Here is a 19,553-nt window from a genome sequence, read left to right as displayed (position 1 = left end):
TGGTAAAGAACCCCGTGATTAAACTGCATTCAGTATATTACAGAGCAAAGTATATAATTAAGACTGAAAATGTTACAGTTACTACACAAGCTACAGTGATCACAGAGAGGACTGGAGGCCGATATTTGTGGTTCATATATTTATTGCCTCCCCCACTAAACTATCTTTAGGAAGTACATTTATCCGTAACATATGCCCCAAAGGCCTCCCTTGACAGTACTCTGTACCAACAAGGTCAAATTCAATTCTGGTTGAGAGGCAGCATCAGTGGCTATGCCCAGAGATCCCACTGGCCGCACCCATCAAATACATCTCCCATCGATCCTCCTCACCGACCGGTTGGACTGGGCTACAATGGCACTTGTTAAAATCCTGGCCAAGTTTGAGTTTTAATGGAATGTCATAGAGACATGCAGCATGGAAACAGGTCCTTCGTCCAACCAAGTCCACGTGAAACTACAGGACTGCCACATAAAAAAGATCCCCGTAGAATGAGAGAGATACAGCATGGAAACAGGTTCATCTGCCCACCAAATCTGCATTGACCGTTGTTGGATTTGACTGCTTTAAGCAGTTTTTTTTAACACACGTAGTGTTTAATACACCTCAGTGGCTGCACAAGGAATGGCTGATTCCGAGATTATTGGTTCGTCCATCAGGTGAATATGTATTTTTTCACTGGTTGGTTTGGCCACAGGTATCTAATAGGTTTTCTGATTGGATTATTGTTAGCTAAGGAATACCTCTTATCTCAGGTATAAAAGGTGTCGTTTTTTGTTAATCACTCTCTTGCCTCTATCTCTCTCTTGCTCTCTTCCCCCCACCACCGGCCCGAGCTCATCTTTAGTTCCTTTTGTCTCGGTTCATCTCCCAGTAGTAAAGCTAGTGCCATGTGCTCTGTGACTGGTTCTTTGTTTCAAACTTTTCCAATAAAACTTTGTGAAGCACCAAGTTGTTTTCAACTCATTCTTGGACTCCTGAAAGAACCTGCAGATTCGAAAATAACCGGATCCGATACCATCAATCACGCATTTGCACCAATCCTACATTACTCCAATTTTTTTAATTCTCCCCACATTCTCACCAGTTCCCCACAGATTCTACAACTCATCTACACATACTAGGGACAATCTACAGTGGCCAATTAACTCACCAAACCACATGTCCTGAGGTATGGGGGGAAACTGGAGAACCCGGAGAAAACCCACACGGTCACAGGGGGAACGTGCAAGCACCACACAGACTGTACCCGAGGTGACTCTGCTGGCTGTACCACTCTGCTGCCCCGATGCCTTTATATGAAACTGTGTAGGAGGCTAAAATTATACTTTTACACTGCTCCAACAAAGCTCTTCGTAAGCTCAAGGAAGAGCACCTCATCTCCCAACTAGACATGTCACAGCCCTTGAGGTCTCGATATTTTTAATTATTTCAGATTTTCCTGAGTGAACTGTTCTCTCTTCACAAATGCTGCCTGACCAGTCTGGTAGTTCCAGCACTTTCTATTTGATTTCAGGTTTTCCTCCCACCTTCCAAAGACGTACGGGTTAGGAAGCTATGGGCATGCTATGTTGGCACCGGAAGCGTGGTGACACTTGCGGGCTGCCCCCAGAACACTCGATGCAAAGATGTATCTCACTGTGTGATTCGACGTTCATGTGACCAATAAAGATATCTTATGTTTTGTTTCATCCTCTAGTTATATCTCTGCCAGATACATCAGCTAACACCACAACTTTAATTCCCTCCCCAGAGATGCAGTCTGTTCTGCAGAATATTTCCAGCATTCCTGCTTTAATCTGTCTGGTCATTTATTTCATTACTGTTTGTGGTGGGTTGTTGAGTGCCAAAATGGCTGCTGCCTTTTCTGCATTACGATAGTGTGTACTGTTTAAAACTTGCTCATCAGTAGTAAAGTGCCTTTTGCCAAGGCTGCGAAAGGTTGCAAATGAATAGAATGCTTTTCTCTTGTTTTATCTAAATGTACAAAATTGCTCCATTAATATTCATCATATTAATGTGGCTGGCAATGATCCACACCGCGTCGCTTGTTTATGAGACTGGACATCAGTACAGTTTTCTGATATACCACCAAAAAATACAGGGAAAATTACATCAGTAGACACGTTCATTGTACAATAAACTTGACACGTTCTAATGTGAAAGTAGGTGTAGATAGGCTGTTCTATATTCTTTATCCATCATAATCCTACAGGAACAACTGGATTTGGGTGGAGAGATCAGTATCACAGTTGCAGGGCCCATGACAGCTCAGATCATGTCTGGAGGGTAATTCTGGCATTAAAATCCTACTATTTCCAGAGTAACTGCTGTTGTCAGCTGAGATAAAGTCAGCAATCGCCTTCTTGAAAAAGGTGGTAAATGCAATTACTGTAGAAACACAATATCATCGGTTGCCAAACAGAACTGATTGGCAACTAGAATCATAGAGTTATACAGCACGGAAACAGGCCCTTCAGCCCAACTGGTCCATGCCAACCATTTGTCAGCGTTTGCAGGCACGGCAGTGTAGCGGTTAGCGTAACACTTTACAGCGCCAGCGACCCAGGTTCAATTTCTGCCACTGTCTGTAAGGAGTTTTTACGTTCTCCCCACGTCTGCGTGGGTTTCCTCCAGGTGCTCCGGTTTCCTCCCACATTCCAAAGACGTACATGTTAGGAATTTGTGGGCATGCTTTGTTGGCGTCAGATGCGTGGCGACACTTGCGGGCTGCCCCCAGAACACTCTACACAAAAGATACATTTCACTTGTGTTTCGATGTACATGTGACTAATAGATATCTTATCTTATAACCTTCCCAATCTTTCCAATCCATGTACCTGTCCAACTGTCTTTTAAAAGTTGTTATTGTACCTGCCTCAACCACTTCTTCTGGTAGCTCATTCCACATACATACCACCCTTCGTGTAAAAAAACTTGCCCCTCAAGTTCCTATTAAATCTTTCCACTCTCACCTTAAACCTATGCTCTCTAGTTCTTAATTTCCCAACTCTAGGAAAGAGACTGAGTGCTGTCACCCTATCAATTCCCTCATAACCTTATACACCTCTATAAGACCACCTCTCAGTCTCCTGTGCTCTAAGGAATAAAGTCCTGGCCTATCCAATCTCTCCTGATAACTCAGTCCCCGGCAACATCCTTGTAAATCTTTTCTGCTCTTTCCAGTTTGATAATTTCTGAAATTGATGATAGTTTCTACATTCAGCATGTCTGTGTTGGCGCCCTTCAGGACGACATCATTAGTTGTCTCCTTGGTTTCCTGTAGCTCTGTTTCTTATTCTCTCCCCACATGTCCATTAATTCCCATTCAATTTTTCATGTCATTTCTTTGCATGAAGGGGTGATTTACAGTAGTCAATTAACCTACCAGCAAATCTCTGGGATGTGGGAGGAAACCAGAGCACCCGGTGGAAACCCGTACAGTCACAGTGAGAACATGCAGACTACACAGACACCACACAAGGTCACAATGGCACTCGGCTCCCTCGAGATGTGCAGCAGTAGCACTAACAGCTACACCATCATGCTGTCCAAAGATTTGAACCTGTTTGGTAAATGCTCTCTTTCTCAAATGTATGCATAGGGCCATGGGAGGTCCTAGAGGTCTACCTGGCTACCCAGGCACAACAAAAACGGTCACGGTCACATTTGATGTGTTGTCAATCACTTGTCATGTATTTTCTAATCTTCTAATTACAGAATACTGATCGGTAGTGTAATAATGACTGGGGATGCAGGTTCACAAGGAGGAATCTTAATGCCAATCCAAATGTACAATTTGGGACAATTCAGAGGGACCTTCCGGTGACTGAAGAGTCACTCGGAGCCCAGAACTATAGATGGAACAGGCCTTTATTCAGTACAAGCAACTGCACAGGTGAGATCAGGTGGAAGAATCCAAAGATCAAAGACATCCAGTTTTGCAAATTTTAGATACAATGATATGACAGGTGATCGACAGCCCATCAAATGTGACCGTGAGCATTTTTGTTGTGCCTGGGTAGCCAGGTAGCCCACTGGGACCTCCCATGATCCTATGCATATGTTTGAGAACGAGGGCATTTGTGTTTCAATTTTGCTAAGTATCTTAACATTAAAATGTCTGGTGCTTCTAATGCCTGGACCATTCATCTAACTTTTCCCTTCTCAGTCGCCTGCTACATTTTACCTCACTACAGTACATTGATCTCCTGATCTTGAACTCAGTGTGTGGTGGCTTTGAGTTTTGATGCATCTCTCAAAGAGTTTGTTGGGATCCAATTAACATTGCCCTTTGTCTCAGCCGTCTCAAGATAACCTCATTTGGTGTCTTCTACCTTTGGCCAATCATCCTGAAAATGTCTCACGGTCATGTCACATTTGCTCTGTCCTGATATTGAACATGTTGAACATGTACCCATTGAGGAACCAATTGTTTGTACAAACACTGTGATCTGTTTCCAGAACAATTATGTCAAGTGACTGCCTGCTGTGTGTGATATTGCAATTGCTGTTTCAACAGAAAGTAGTCTTCGCTTACAGAATTATACCTCATAATTTCAAAACTGATCACTGCTTGTATCAATACATTTGGTAGTAGTTTGAAGTCTGGTTCATGCTTATACCAATCATTTCCAGATTAATCATATGCCTTTTGACTATGTCTCAGTTTGACAGACCTGAATAGATTGAAGCCAACTCTTACACCTATGTAAGTGGTATCACCACTCAATCATCAGTCTAGCAATGAGATACTTAATGTCGTTTATCATGGCAGCACGTGGTTAAATTACTGAACTAGCAATCTCAAAGCACAGACCAATAATTGGAAGACAGGTTTAATTTAATGGAGAAATTTAAATTCAGTTGATTAAATAAATTCTGGAATTAAAAATCTAGTCTTAATACTGATGACTATACTACAACTAACTTATCACTAATTACTTGGGAAATCAACTGTCCTTACCTGGTCTGACTTGTGAGACTCCTGACTGCAGCCTTTCATTGTCCTCAAGGGCAATTAGAGAAGGGCAATAAAAGCTGACAAACCCCATCCCTGAGAATAATACCTACAAGATCAATACTACTGCATGGACCTTTTCGTGAATTCTAAGGTTCAGCTGCCAATACTCAGCAAGGCTGTGACACAAGTCTGTGATGTGATCCTCTCAGATGCAGAACTGCTCAATCTGATGATTTTTCCAAGGAATATTCAGAAGGATTTTTGTTTGTACCTTATACTGGAGGCACCCTGGAGCCAGAAGTCAACCTTGGCCATCCTCCCACACACACTGCTCCAAATGACCCGTGCTAATTATTTCATCCTCAGCAGGATACATGAAATGATTATTCGCCACAGGACACCATTCAACTCAAACTCAAGACCATCATCACAAATAAAAGGAAAGGTTTCTAAGTTTTCTTGTAACCTGGCAACTAAATCTAAGTACCAAACTTTCATGGACTCTGTCTACACTTCACACTGCCTCAGTAAAGCAGCCAACATAATCAAAGACCCCCCCACCCCAGATATTCTCTCTTCTCCCCCCTCCCATCGGGCAGAAGATACAAAAACCTGAAACCATGTTCCACCAGGCTAGAGAATAGCTTCTTACAAGTTATAAGCCATTTGAACATTTCCTTTGTACAATAAGATAGACTTCTGCCCTCACAATTTACCTTGTTATGCCCTTGCACCTTATTGTCTGCCTGCACTGCATTTTCTCTGTAACTGTAACACTTTATTCTGCATTCCATTATTGTTTTCCCCTGTACTACCTCAATGTACATACTTTGAAATGATCTGTATGGATGGCATGCAAAACAAAGTTTTTCACTGTACCTCAGTAACTGTGACAATAATAAACCAATTTACCAATTTAAACTTTCACAGCACTAGATAATATCAAGACTCCCACCAATACTACAAGAGAATAAAAATATGTTGAAGTAAAAGCATGGACACTGGTGTTGAAAAGGACAATGAACATAATGTGAATTAATGTTAATGAGAACATAATGATTTTATACAGGAGCAACACTCTAATGACCCCTGGAGGTGGGGATTTATTCTCTAATCCTATGAGGACAACAGCAAACAGAAGCAAGCTGCTTTAGATTGGCTGAGCATCCATTAAAGCTAAATTTCTACAAACGCCATTCGTATTTACAAAAAATTATACAAGCGCATGGGAAGGACAATTAAACTTCACTATTCTAAACGTAGTGGTATTCCCTTCTCCCACGTGTGTACCTATTAACCTTATTTACATCCTTACTGAACCTAAGCAGCATTCAGTCATGATCATTTGAGTTGCACTCACTGCCTTGTAGGTCAATGTGATCTAAAATTAACTGAATATTAATTGAGCACCAGACTCTAAAGTAGGATTGTAAATCTGTCTTGGTGCATTATTTCTGATAAAAACAATCATCGTAATTACAGAGACGCAAGAGATTGCAGAAGCTGGAATCTGGAGCAACAAAAATACTGGAGAAACAGCAGGTCAGGCAGCATCTATTGAGGGAAATGGACAGTTCACATTTTCATCTGGATTGCCAGATGAAGGGTCTCGACCCAAAAACATCAATCATCTGAATTACATTGGTTTACAGCAGAAAGTTAGGACATGAATATGGTGTCAACGTGTCCTAACAGGTTGCTTACTAAGATGGTACCGTGTGCTTGAGATGAATACTTGTAGTTTGTAGGATGGATTTGTTTCGTTTCACAGGGTTCTAGAAATTAAGCAGATACCGATCTTTGCTGTTTGTCAGCAGGCTTATTCCTGCTATTATTTATCATCAGCAAGCAGCATACTATATCATCGATATCTAAAGAAGGCAGGGTATCTGATCCAACACATCCACATTACCTCAAAAAGAGTAGGCTGATACTGATCCCTTCTTGCTTTCAGACCAAATCCCTGAAGGTTTATGGCATGTCAAGTGCTCCTCCTTTTTAAATATTAAGTGCATTTGTGTCTTGACCGCCATTTCAGTATGATTGTTTCAGATTCCTACTACCGTTTTGGTGATTTATTTTCCTGCTACATAAAATGTGCACCATTCTTGAGGAAGGATAGAGGATATGGTGAGAAGGTGGGTCAGAGAAAGATGTGCAAACATACAGTGGGCAAGTTAGTGTTAGCTACAATCTACTGTTCCTAAAATTTGTACTGAAAAAAATCTTCAATTAAATCTGAAAACAGTTAATGTAGTACAATAAATTACAATTTATTGTTAATAAGTACACAAATGGGAGAAGGGAATACCGATACATTTCAAATATTAGAGTTTAATTGTCCTTCCCATGTGCTTGTATATGTTTCTATAAATATAGATGGCATGTGTAGAAGTTTATTTTCTCCTAAATATTCTACCAATTACTTTAAATTTGTGGGGCACAATTAAGGCCCGTACCATCAAGGTCCTAAGAAATGCAATTATCACCAAATTAAGGGCTCTCCTCATCTTAGCACTGGCAGCAAGTACGGCGGAAGCCAAACTGAATGAATTGCATGTCTGATTGGGTCCAGACTCAGCATAAAGGTCCGGTAGCCCAGCTGACATTAAGTGGGACTGGATTCTGCTGTGGATACCCTCTCACTAGACATTATCCATATTTACATGCACAGAGTAGCACTTAGATCATCTATGGAACATAAAATTCTAGTTATGTTGCAGCTGGATTACAGAGGACATTTTTGGTTACTGCATTACTGGAAAGTATGTTATCAGAAGAAAGGATAAAGATTTAAAAAGAATGTTTCCTGGACTGGATTTTAGTACCTAGGAGAGATTGGTTAGGGCTGGGCTGTTAGAGTGGGAAAGGATAAGGGGAGATTTAATTGAGGTGTAGAGATAGATTGGATCGACGAGACTATTTCCTATAACAGAAGGATTAACTGAGGTGTAGATTAAAGTAATCGATGAATGGTTAGGAGACAAGATAATTTCTTCCCCCACCCCCACTTAGGTTTAACTCTGATTTTGTAATAGCAAAGGAGTTGTGGAACAAACTGTGGGCCATTTCATATCTACAGAGGTTAGCAGTCATTGATATACAAAATGAATGTAATTCTTGAGAAAGGATAGAGGACATGGTGAGAAGGTGGGTTAGAGATAGATGTGTAAATATACAGTGGGCAAGTTAGTGTTAGCTATGATCTACTGTTCCTAAAATTTGTACTGAAAAATTCTTCAATTAAAATCTGAAAACCAGTTCATTTTTGAAAATTATTTATTTTGTGTGTTTCATCTAGTGTACACATTCAGACAAAATAGACAAAACATAACGTATATGGCTCTGTTCTCATTCAATAAGGACCAGTCATTGCATCCAGCCGAATGAATGGTTAAATGGATGATCAAGATAAGGAACCGTTTAGGAAGCTTCTGGTCATTTTCTTTTCTGAAAAAAAAACTTCTCTGTTGGACATTCACAGCAACTTCCTCTTCTCAAACTCCTGGAATAGAGGAAAAAGATATAAGGAATGGTTCAGTCTCATTGATCAAAACACGTTTCATTTGCAACCCGTCTACTTGTAAAAGGAAGTATTTCAATCCTCGCTGAGTTATAAACTTTACTTTCTTTTGTTTGAACCTGTCACGCCTTGTCCTTTTGTATTTAGACTTAATGATTATTATAGAACAAGCTCCACCCCAGCCCCCTTACATTATATTTCCCACGATCAAAAATGACTTTGCTCGTTGTAAATATAAAAATAAAACTATTTCATTCTGCTGTTCAAAAGCTTGAACTATGTGCAGACTGAATACACTTCTCAACTCCTCCTCACTCTGTGGGTCCGAAACCCGACCTCTCAAGCACCTGCACTTTCCTCTAGCCTGGATACTTTCTGCTGACGAGGCCTCAAGCTCTGCAATGCTCTCCGTACAATCTCGCTGCTTCATCAAGATGCTCCTCAAAAAGACTAGCTGGTCGACCAAGCTGAAAATCACCTAATGCAATTTTCATGTCCGACAATCCCTGTTTGCCGCATAGGAAGCTTTACATGTTAACAGGCACTACAAAACTGGAAGTTATTGACTGAGTCACACCGGCAGATATTAGCTGACACTCCACAAATTAGTATCCAGTCGCCCAGTAAAGTCACTGGATTGGTATCCAGAGTCCTAGCCCACTGATGCTAAAATGCATTCAAAGATTCCACCTCTCCAGCTGTGTGTGAAAGTTAAATTCAAGTAGCTTAATAAATCTGGAAGAAAAGGCCAGTATCAGTAATGGTGACTGTGAATCTACTGGATTCATATAAAAATCTGGTTAACTCATGTTCTTCAGGGAAGAAAATCTGCCATCCTTACCTGGCTAGCCAATATTAGACTCCATACCCACAGCAATGTGATTAACTCTTAACTGCTGTCTAAAATGGGTTGGCAAGCAGTCAGTGCAGGAGGCAATCAATAAATGCTAGCCATGCCACTAACACCCATAGCCCCTGAACAAATAAGCAGTAAGCTGTGTTTCCTTCTGCCCAACTGGAGCAAGAAGTGCAATACCTTTCAAAAGATAGCACCTTCAACAGAAAATTAATTTCAGGGTCAGAGGTATTTGTGGGGAGGTGAGGCAGGAAGGGAGACATGCAGATAACCAATTGCAAAAACACTCACACCCTGTCTCTCATACAGGAAAGTGGCAAGACAGAACGCCAAGAGATGCTTTGAGTATCGGCTGGTTGGCAAAAGGCGAGACAGTGTTGCAGACAAGACAGCATGATGCTGCTGCTAGAAGGTGCTGAGAAGGTCAGACATTTCCCTGCAGGGTGAATGAAAAATGGGCAAATTGTACCCGAGCTGCCAAATGCATCAGAATCACAGGTCCTCCTGCAGAACACCTGTTCACTCGAGCTTTTAATAAAGGCAGATGGAGAAGGAAAACCTGAATGTAGATTAGAACTATAATACAAGGCTGGAAGCACCAGTATAAAAGATTATAGCTGTTGGAGGGATCTTGAACTGCATGTCCTTATTTTCCTGAAAGCAGCAACACAACTAGGTAGGTGGTAAAGCAGGCCTATGGCATGCCTGACTTCATTGGATGGGGTGTTAAATATAAAAGTTAGGAAGTCCTGTTGCAGCTGTACAAAACTTCGGTTAGGCCACATTTGGAGTATTGTGTGCAGTTCTGGGTGCCACACCATAGGAAGGATGTGGAGGCTTTGGAGAGGTTGCAGAAGAGGTTCACCAGGATGTTGGCTGTATTTTAGCACATTAGCTATAAGGAGAAGTTGGACAAACTTGGATCGCTTTCTCTGAATGTCAGAGGCTGAGGGGGTAACTTGATAGAAGTATAAAAAATTATGAGAAGCAATACTAGGATAGATAGTCCGTCTTTTTCCCAAGATGGAATTGTCAAATCCGAATCCCAGAATCAGGTTTATTATCACTGACTTATATGTCATGAAATGTATTGTTTTGCGGCAGCAGTACAGTGCAAAGACAAAAAAATTACTATAAATTACAAAATAAATAAATAGTGCAAAAGAAAAGGAATAATGGAATAGTGTTCATGGACCAGAAATCTGATGGCGGAGGGGAAGAAGCTGTGCCTAAATTGTTGACTGTGGGTCTTCAGGGTCCTATTCCTCCTCCCCGATGGTAGTAACAAGAAGAGGGCATGTCCCAGATGGTGAGGGTCCTTAATGATGGATGCCACCTTCTTAAGGTACCACCTCTCGAAGATATCCTCGATGGTGGGGAGAGTTGTGTCTGTGATGGAGCTGGCTGAGTCTACAACCCTCTGCAGCCTCTTGTGATCCTGTGCATTGGAGCCTCCATACCAAGCAGTGATGCAACCAGTCAGAATGCTCTCCACTGTATGTCTATAGAAATTTGCAAGCGTCTTTGGTGACAAATTCTAAAGGGTATACTTTTAAGGTAAGACTGGGAAAGGTTAAAGGAGGAGATTTGTGAGGCAAGTGTGTTTTTGTTTACACAGAAAGTGGTAGGTACCTGGAATACGCTGCCAGGGGAGGTGATAAAAGCAGATATAATCAGCAACATTTAAGAGGCATTTAGGCAGACACAGCAGGGAATGGAGGCATATGGACCATGGGATTAGTTTACTTTGGCTCCATGGTTGATGTAGACATGGTGCGCCAAAGGGCCTGTCCCTGTGCTGTACTATGTTCTGTGGTTCTATATTTTACAGTCACCATCCTTGCTCCCCATCACCATTTAATAACGCTTCCATGGATGAGCTCACATATGAATAGACTGCTCATGGTATGATGTTCAAAAGTCAAGTAACTCACTGCAACTCCATGTCAGGGCAAATAAGTCAAGGGAAAGGCAAGCAAAGACTCCAATAACAGCTGTGAAACTATGATCCTTAGCTCTTAGGCACTCTGCTTGCAGCTGTTCATCATAAATAACTCTCAATGAAAATAGCTTCTGAGAAATAGAAAGATCGACTGCAATAAAATTTAAACAGGAGTTTTTTTAAAATTTAATTTATACTACTTTCAGTAAAAATGCTTCTCCATCTACAATGGTTTCTCCTGCTTAATTGCAGGATTTAAAATACACATCTACGTATTCACAAAGCAAGGTATTGCTGCCTACCTATAGGTTTTAATAAATTCTAGTCCATCCACTGACAATATTTTCCTGTCCTTGATCCTGTTGCTGCAGCATATTCCCTTTTGGTTCAGTTTCTTGGGCAAGACAGAAAAAACTGTAGGGGAGCAACAGTCAGTACAGAAATTGTTTATTCAATTTACTTTGCTGGACGCTAAAGAATTTTATTGCAAGTTCTCTCCTACTCCTTTCATCCCGGGCAGTGCTTTGTATCTTCGCCTAGATTTATCAGTAATGCAGAACTTGCTGCCCTTGGTCCTCCTACCTTCCTCTGCTCCCTTCACTAGCTTTTGTTTTTACATTATTTTTGCATTTAGTGAATACTCTGCCAAAAGATCAATGCAGCTGCTCTCCTGAACAAAAATACAGAATTCAGAAACAGACCCTTCCCATCCAGAAACTACTATTGTATTACGACAAACAATGGAATGATTGTTCTCCAAAACAAGTCTGGCTTAGCTGACAGATACAAGGTGGAATTATTTAAAATAAAACACATACACCTTAGCTAATAGCAACAGCCTCCGATTTAGAAAAATCGCAGTTCAAATCGTGCCCGAGAGGAATGTCTAGCCCGAATACTGCGGAGAAGTACTGAGGGAGCGCTGTGCTTTAGGCGGTGTCAGGATGAGATATTAAAATCCGAGCCACTGTCTGTTCTCTCAGGAGGATACAAAAGATCCAGTGTCAGTATTCAAAACAAAGAGGAAAGGTGTTCTCTCTAGTTCTGGTCAATACTTATCCTTCCACTAATATCACAGACATATTACGGTCACGTATTTCACTCTGAAGCAAGACCTTGCTGTGCACAATCCAGCTGCAATTCCCTATAATACAACAATGGCAACATATCGAGAACACTCCACTGGCTGCAGTGCACTTTGTGCTTTTTATGGAGTTATAAAAAGGCACCAAGCAAATAGCACTTTCATAAAAGTGGAGCTCTGCACTGTTAGATTAAAAGGGTCAGTATATTACCAAGCTACACGACTACGTGCCTCCAGTTTGAACTGGTAAAAGTCAGGGATACAGAAGAAGTCTTTAACCCCCTAGCTGGCGAGCAATGTTGAAAAAACAAATAACCTGGAATTAAGCTGAAATTGACTAGTTATTTCATCAGGGTCCCTGTTTATCATAACCCTATGCCTTCAAAACAAGAATTGGTCTTCACAGCAATCACAGAGGCAAAGAAATATCAATAAATTGTGCAATGCTGCCACTCAGTGGCATTCGCAAGCATTGGCACTTTAATGGAACTGTTGTCAGTCCTTGTTCTTGAATAAACAAGGCAAAACCCAGATTTATAACAGCAATTCTGACTAATATTTTAGGGGCTGTGGTAATCAGTTTTGTCACAGTAGTTTAGTCTAGAAAATACAAGGAGCTGCTGCTATGTACAAATCAAATCTATGTTTTCTAATGACTTAATAAAGCCAAACTTGCTCTGAATAGCTAGCATCAAATAGAGACACAAGAAACTGCAGACCCTGTAATCTGGAGCAATCCATTTGACTCCACAGATGCTGCCTGACCACCTGAATTCCTCCAGCAGTTTGTTTTTAGCCGGGATCAAATCTTTGTTTCAAAGCTATATAAAGCCCACCAAAATTCCAGGTAGGATTCCATATTAAGTGAGCTGATCTCAGTTGGGACAGTAATGCCCCACAAATTCCCTGGGACAGGTTAAAAATCAACCGTCACCCATTGAAGAGACACAAGTGCCAGCAGCAACATGCAGCTGTCAGCCACCACTGCACGGGCTTACCTTGTAGTGCCCACCTCGGACAGAATCCTAGAGCCCAGCAGTATGAACAGAACAAAGAGAAAATAATAAAGGAAAACCAACTTCAAGAAGATGAAAGAGTGATATGAAGAGCTGTTGTATGGCAGAGGACCAGAAAAGCAGGTGGCATAGAATTTTGGCCATATGGAGTCTGCAGATACCTTTTAATCAACTGGTCACTGGTGGGCTGTTGATTGGTTTATAAATTAACACTCAATTTCTACAAAAAGTGATTAAAAAGGAACCAGCTGCCCTCATAAACTTAAAGCACCTACACCAAGTGCACCACGGCAATTTGAATTCCATTTGGCTTTTAATAAAGTTATCCCAGTCTAACGCTATGCAGTTGATGTTCAAACCACTTCATTTGCCCTCAGGATTACATGATGAATTAGCTTCCACACTGTGAGACTGGCACAGGAGCAATTCCTTTCCAACTCGTTTTTGCAGCTCTTGATTCTGCTAATTTCTTTTGAGACATGGGTTTTATAGAACATAGAACAATACAGCACAATACAGGCCCTTCAGCCCACCATGTTGTGCCGACCTTTAAACCTCGCCTAAGACGAACCCCTAACCCCTTCCTCCCACATATCCATTTTAAATTCTTCCATATGCTTATCTAGCAATCTTTTGAATTTGACCAATGTACCTACCTCCACCACCACCCCAGGCAGTGCATTCCATGCCCCAACCACTCTCTCATATCTCCCTTGAACTTCCCACCCATTACTTTAAAGCCATGCCCTCTTGTATTGAGCATTGGTGTCCTGGGAGAGAGGTGCTGGCTGTCCACTCTGTCTATTCCTCTTAATATTTTGTACACCTCTATCATGTCTCCTCTCATCCTCCTCTCCAAAGAGTAAAGCCCTAGTCTCTCCTCATAATGCACACTATCTAAACCAGCAGGCAGCATCCTGGTAAATCTCCCCTGCACCCTTTTCAATGCTTCCACATCCTTCCTATAATGAGGCGACCAGAACTGGGCACAGTACTCTAAGTGTGGTCTAACCAGAGTTTTGTAGAGCTGCATCATTTTGCTGGCAAAGGCCAGAATTTGTTGCCCACCCCTGGCTGCATTCATGGATCACTTCAGAGTGAAACCACAATGATTAGCCACTGCTATCTAGCATGTACCGAGATATGGCCAGAGCAGTTTTTCCCCATCCCAAAAGGACATTTTTATTTTAAAACTCTTTCACTGACCTGACAACTTTCTGGTCACATTCGATGATACCAGATATTTGCTTATTTTAAAAAGTGAATTCAAATACTGAGATTTGAACTTGCATTTGCTGGATTGGCCATCCATACCTCCAGATAACAACAATCACTAACTGATTTCATTGAGGGAAGCCAGTCTGAAAATGCCACACAAGAAATCAAATTTTCTGGAATAAATTTCACACTACATTGAAGATGCAGGCAGACTACATCAGTTAGTTTTAAGCACCCATTATTAAACCTGTGGTTTCATTCAGCCGAGACCCTGCTAGTTGCCTGAACCACAAAAACATTCCAGCCAGGAGGTGGGCATTTGGCCCATCAAGTCTGTGCCAGCTCTTCATAAAGCAATCCAAAGTAAGTATTTTAGAAATAAGTCTTTAACATTTGGAAAATCTGTTTTGACAGATACCTCTCATCCCATGGCATTTTTCCATCAATAAACCCAGCATATCACGTCAATAATACAAATTAATAACGAGTTAATTTGTTTGAAGTGAAACACTGTTAACCATTGGTTTACCCACCATTAGAATGAATTTGTATGCAGCCTGCACATAGCTGCAAAAGGCCTCTGTGAACCAGATGAAATTCTGCCACACCTGACTGCTATTTTGTGCAAAGAGCAAAGGTGGATATTATGAGAGACCTTTGCAGTCAAACTGCTCTTTCTGCTATGTCAAAAAAAAGAAATAAATTTGCATTCAAATAAAACCACCTTCAGGATGACCCAGTGTTCCACAAGGTAGGAATTATCTTAAAATCTAGCTCCCAGAGTCTTTTAGAAAATCCCGACACCCAATTTATGCACCGCAAGGCCCACAAACAGCAACTGAGATAAAACTCACTGAGAAGCAACTTCGAAGCACCTCAGTTTTAAATGACTGGCCCCTTATTTTATAGTTATGTCCTTTTGTTTCCACTCTCACACTAGTGAAAATATCTTAACATCTACAGGATCAAGCCTCGTAGGATGTTATGCTATAAAAGGTCACCCCTCATTCTTCTGAACTACAAGCAATACATAGAACAGTACAGCACAGGAACAACCCCTTCAGCCCACAATGTTATGCCAAACTAATTAAGCAAATGACGCCTAATTAAACTAATCCCTTCTGCCTGCAGATGGTCCATATCCCACAATTCTTTGCACATTCACGTGCTTAAGACCCTCCTAAGTACCTCTATCATATTTGCCTCCACCACCCGTGGCAGTGCACTCCAGGCACCCACCACTGTGTGTAAAAGAAACCTCACCCCACACATCTCCTTTGAACTTAACCCCTCTCACCTTAAATGCATGCCCTCTATTACACATTTCGAACCTGGGAAAAAGATATTGGCTGTCTACTCTATCCGTGCCTTTCACAATCTTATAAACTTCTACCAGGTCTTCCCTTATCCTCTGCCACTCCAGAGAAACAACCCTATTCTGTCCAACCTCTCCTTACAGCACATGCCCTCTAATCCAGGCAGCATCTTCTGCACCCTGTCCAAAGACTCCACATCCTTCCTATAGCAGGGCAACCAGAATTGAATGCAATTCTCCAGATGCGAACTAACTATGGAGTTTTATAAAGCTGCAACATAACTTCCTGACTCTTGAACTCATAGGCAAGCATGCCATAGGTCTTCTTTATCAGCCCATCAACTTGCACCAAAATGTTTAGCCTCTCTTGATAGGACAACCCTCTCATCCCAGGAATTATCCTCCTGAATCCCCTTTGGACCACCTCCAATGCTACTACATCCTTTTTCAGATAAGGGGACAGTATTGCAGGTACAGTGGCATGCAAAAGTTTGGGAACCCCTGGTCAAAATTTCTGTTACTGTGAATAGCTAAGCGAGTAAAAGATGACCTGATTTCCAAAAGGCATAAAGTTAAAGATGACACATTTCTTTAATATTTTAAGCAAGATTACTTTTTTATTTCCATCTTTTACAGTTTCAAAATAACAAAAAAGGAAAAGGGCCCGAAGCCAAAGTTTGGGCTCCCTGCATGGTCAGTACTTAGTAACACCCCCTTTGGCAAGTATCACAGCTTGTAAATGCTTTCTGTAGCCAGCTAAGAGTCTTTCAATTCTTGTTTGGGGGATTTTCGCCCATTGTTCCTTGCAAAAGGCTTCTAGTTCTGTGAGATTCTTGGGCTGTCTTGCATGCACTGCTCTTTTAAGGTCTATCCACAGATTTTCGATGATGTTTAGGTCAGGGGACTGTGAGGGCCATGGCAAAACCTTCAGCTCGTGCCTCTTGAGGTAGTCCACTTTGAAGTGTGTTTAGGATCGTTAGCCTCTTGTAGAAGCCATCCTCTTTTCATCTTCAGCCTTTTTACAGACAGTGTGATGTTTGCTTCCAGAATTTGCTGGTATTTAATTGAATTCATTCTTCCCTCTACCAGTGAAATGTTCCCCGTGCCACTGGCTGCAACATAAGCCCAAAGCATGATCGATCCACCCCCCTGCTTAACAGTTGGAGAGGTGTTCTTTTCATGAAATTCTGCACCCTTTTTTCTCCAAACTTTCCTGAATCCTCACCACAAAATTCAGCATCAGAAGTTTGCAAAGGAACATCTAAACAAGCCTGATACATTTTGGAAACAAGTCCTGTAGACTGATGAAGTTAAAATAGAACTTTTTGGCCGCAATGAGCAAAGGTGTGTTATATCACTGCGTGGAAAAAGGGATCCAGCTCTGCCATACTTTTTCAGCTCTTGGTCCCCAGCCTCGTTAAGTCCCAGGACTTCCAAGTGTTCACGCAAGTATCCTTTAAAGGCAGTGGACGTCTTTGCCCCAACACCTCTTCAGACAGCAGGTTCCAGACCCCCATCACCCTTTTGAGTCCAAAAATTCTTCCTCAATGCCCTCATTCTTTGACAATTAATAACCCCCCCCTCCCCCAACTAAAGGAAACAAGTCCTTCCTCTGCACTCTGTCTAGACACCTTATTATTTTAAACACTCTAATCTCATCCATTTCAAAAAAAAGACAACCTTTTCCGGGTCTTTCCACTTGGGCCAAAGCTGCCCAATCCTGGCAAGATCCTTATAAATCTCCTCTGTAGTACAAACACATCCTTCCTGTGACACACTAATCAGAATGCACACACCATCCAGCTTAGCCATTGTATGGTCACCACTGCAACTGAAATGATTACAGACTGAAGACTGTGACAGTGTGATATTTCTATATGCTGCCATCCTTGTGACCTGAAATTTCGAGTAAGTGACCAGGACAGCATCATCAATCCTTTAGATTAAACTGATAAATGTTTTTAAAAAATCCATCTTTCCCAGTTACTCTAAAGATACTTTCAGAATGGAAATGCATTCTGAATTTCAATTTCTATGAGCTTTAAAAGTCAGAAGATGCGCAGATTGAAAAATGTTTGACGTGGCTTGGAAAGGCTCTAAAGTAGCCAGCATCAACTGCTTTTCCCTGGAATGACCACCTATAAAATGACTGAAGCTGAAGCAACGAAAGAGCAAAAATGCAAACATTTGTATCCTAACTTTCAGTGGCTCTAGTATTTCTTGTTAAAACAGCAGCAGTCTTCATTTAAGTCATCTCAGGAACCCATCTTATGTATGCCTCAGTTCAATACAGCAGGGAAAGCCAGCGGGGTTGCATGTCAAGTTGCCCAACAGCACGGATGACAGTGTATCAGGCTGCTTTGTAGACTGCCACTACGGAGAGGAAAGCAGCAGCCTGCAGTGCAAAGCAACACGCAGAGCAGTGTTGTGAGCAGAGCTGCCAGACAGAAGAAACATGCCAATGAGAGTGACACAACAGAAAAGGAGGCCACACTGAGCAAAGAGGCGTGCTACAGCTAGGCAAGATAGATAGCAGCTGGATAAGAAAAACAAAGCAGCGAGACGAGCAAGTCAGCCGAGCACTCTGCTTAGACGAGTCAGAGCACAGCAAGTCCTGGAATAATGGTGTTGTGTTTTAAATTGAGCTCTAAAAACGACATTTTATTGAAATGTTGAAACCTGAAAACACACTGTACCAGAAGCTATGCTGCTATTTTCAGTACTTTCAGTTGCACTCGACCATGGTTTTCTTTTAAAATAAGTTGCTGAGAAACAGCAGGAATAGGAAATTTTAATGTTTTCAGTGAACCTTTAATCTGCTGCATATGAAAGAGGGAGAAAGACAGCAATATTACCTTCAAGATCAGAATCAGTACTGAGAGTCCTAGATTACAAATGAGCAATAAATTCTGTCAAGCGTCACCTCAGCTTAATGGTGTGGGTCAAAAATAGAAACGTACGAAACACCGAATTTGTAAATTTCACACTAAAAGACTCAGTTCGACAGGTATCTACAAGATCGCTTGTCAATTGGAATAAGCAAGTAGATTCTCTTTCAAAGAAGTTATTTCCTTCTTGTAAGAGGACTTGCACCCTCCACTCCTTCAGACAACACTTCCACATTAACATTAACCTAGCCAATGTTTTTTCCAAAAACCTGGCACATGCAGAGCAGGCAAACCACCCACTTTCTGAGAAAGATTCTATGAAATGGAAATGAATAATGCAGAATGTCAGAGTGACATAAAGGAATACTTGTGCTGAAGTGTGGTTTAAGATTAAATCCATTTCAATTAGAAAGATGAGTTTTAATGATAGAACTACTTTAGGTCAGCTGGAAGTGTGAGAAAAGTTCACGTTAGAATTGTGCAGTCAGTGACATCTTTTAGGAGTTTGGTAGCAGCTAATTAAAACAGTCTTCAATCAAGGACAAGGAAGCTGCTTGAATAAACACTGTTGTCTGCAGAGAGCCATTCCTCAATGAAGTGGGAACAAAAAAAGGCTTTTTAAGGTGTGTGGTTTCCCAATAAAGATGTTTGAATATTCAGAGGTGTTCTTGTCAGTTGAAATATGCTCCCATTGCAAATGTGTAACCCTACTGAGCCATTTGCCACAAAAGTGTTGAAGTTGAAACTG

General features: G+C 41.4%; 1 protein-coding gene across 2 annotated transcripts in view; it reads right to left on the bottom strand.

The window, feature by feature from the left end:
• Positions 1-8,224: 8,224 nt before the first annotated feature.
• suclg1 (succinate-CoA ligase GDP/ADP-forming subunit alph) overlaps positions 8,225-19,553 on the bottom strand; it is an 87,395-nt gene continuing 76,066 nt past the window's right edge. For both annotated transcript variants that reach the window (XM_052042446.1, XM_052042456.1), the window contains exon 9: positions 8,225-8,468. In XM_052042446.1, the coding sequence (XP_051898406.1) occupies positions 8,442-8,468 (27 nt within the window). In that variant the 3' untranslated portion in view covers positions 8,225-8,441. The remainder of the gene's footprint in view (positions 8,469-19,553) is intronic.

Source organism: Pristis pectinata, chromosome 2 (assembly GCF_009764475.1).
Source record: "Pristis pectinata isolate sPriPec2 chromosome 2, sPriPec2.1.pri, whole genome shotgun sequence".
Classification (NCBI taxonomy): Eukaryota; Metazoa; Chordata; class Chondrichthyes; order Rhinopristiformes; family Pristidae; genus Pristis; species Pristis pectinata.
The sequence above is the reverse complement of the archived record's forward strand: the minus strand, read 5'-3'. Positions and strand labels throughout refer to the sequence as shown.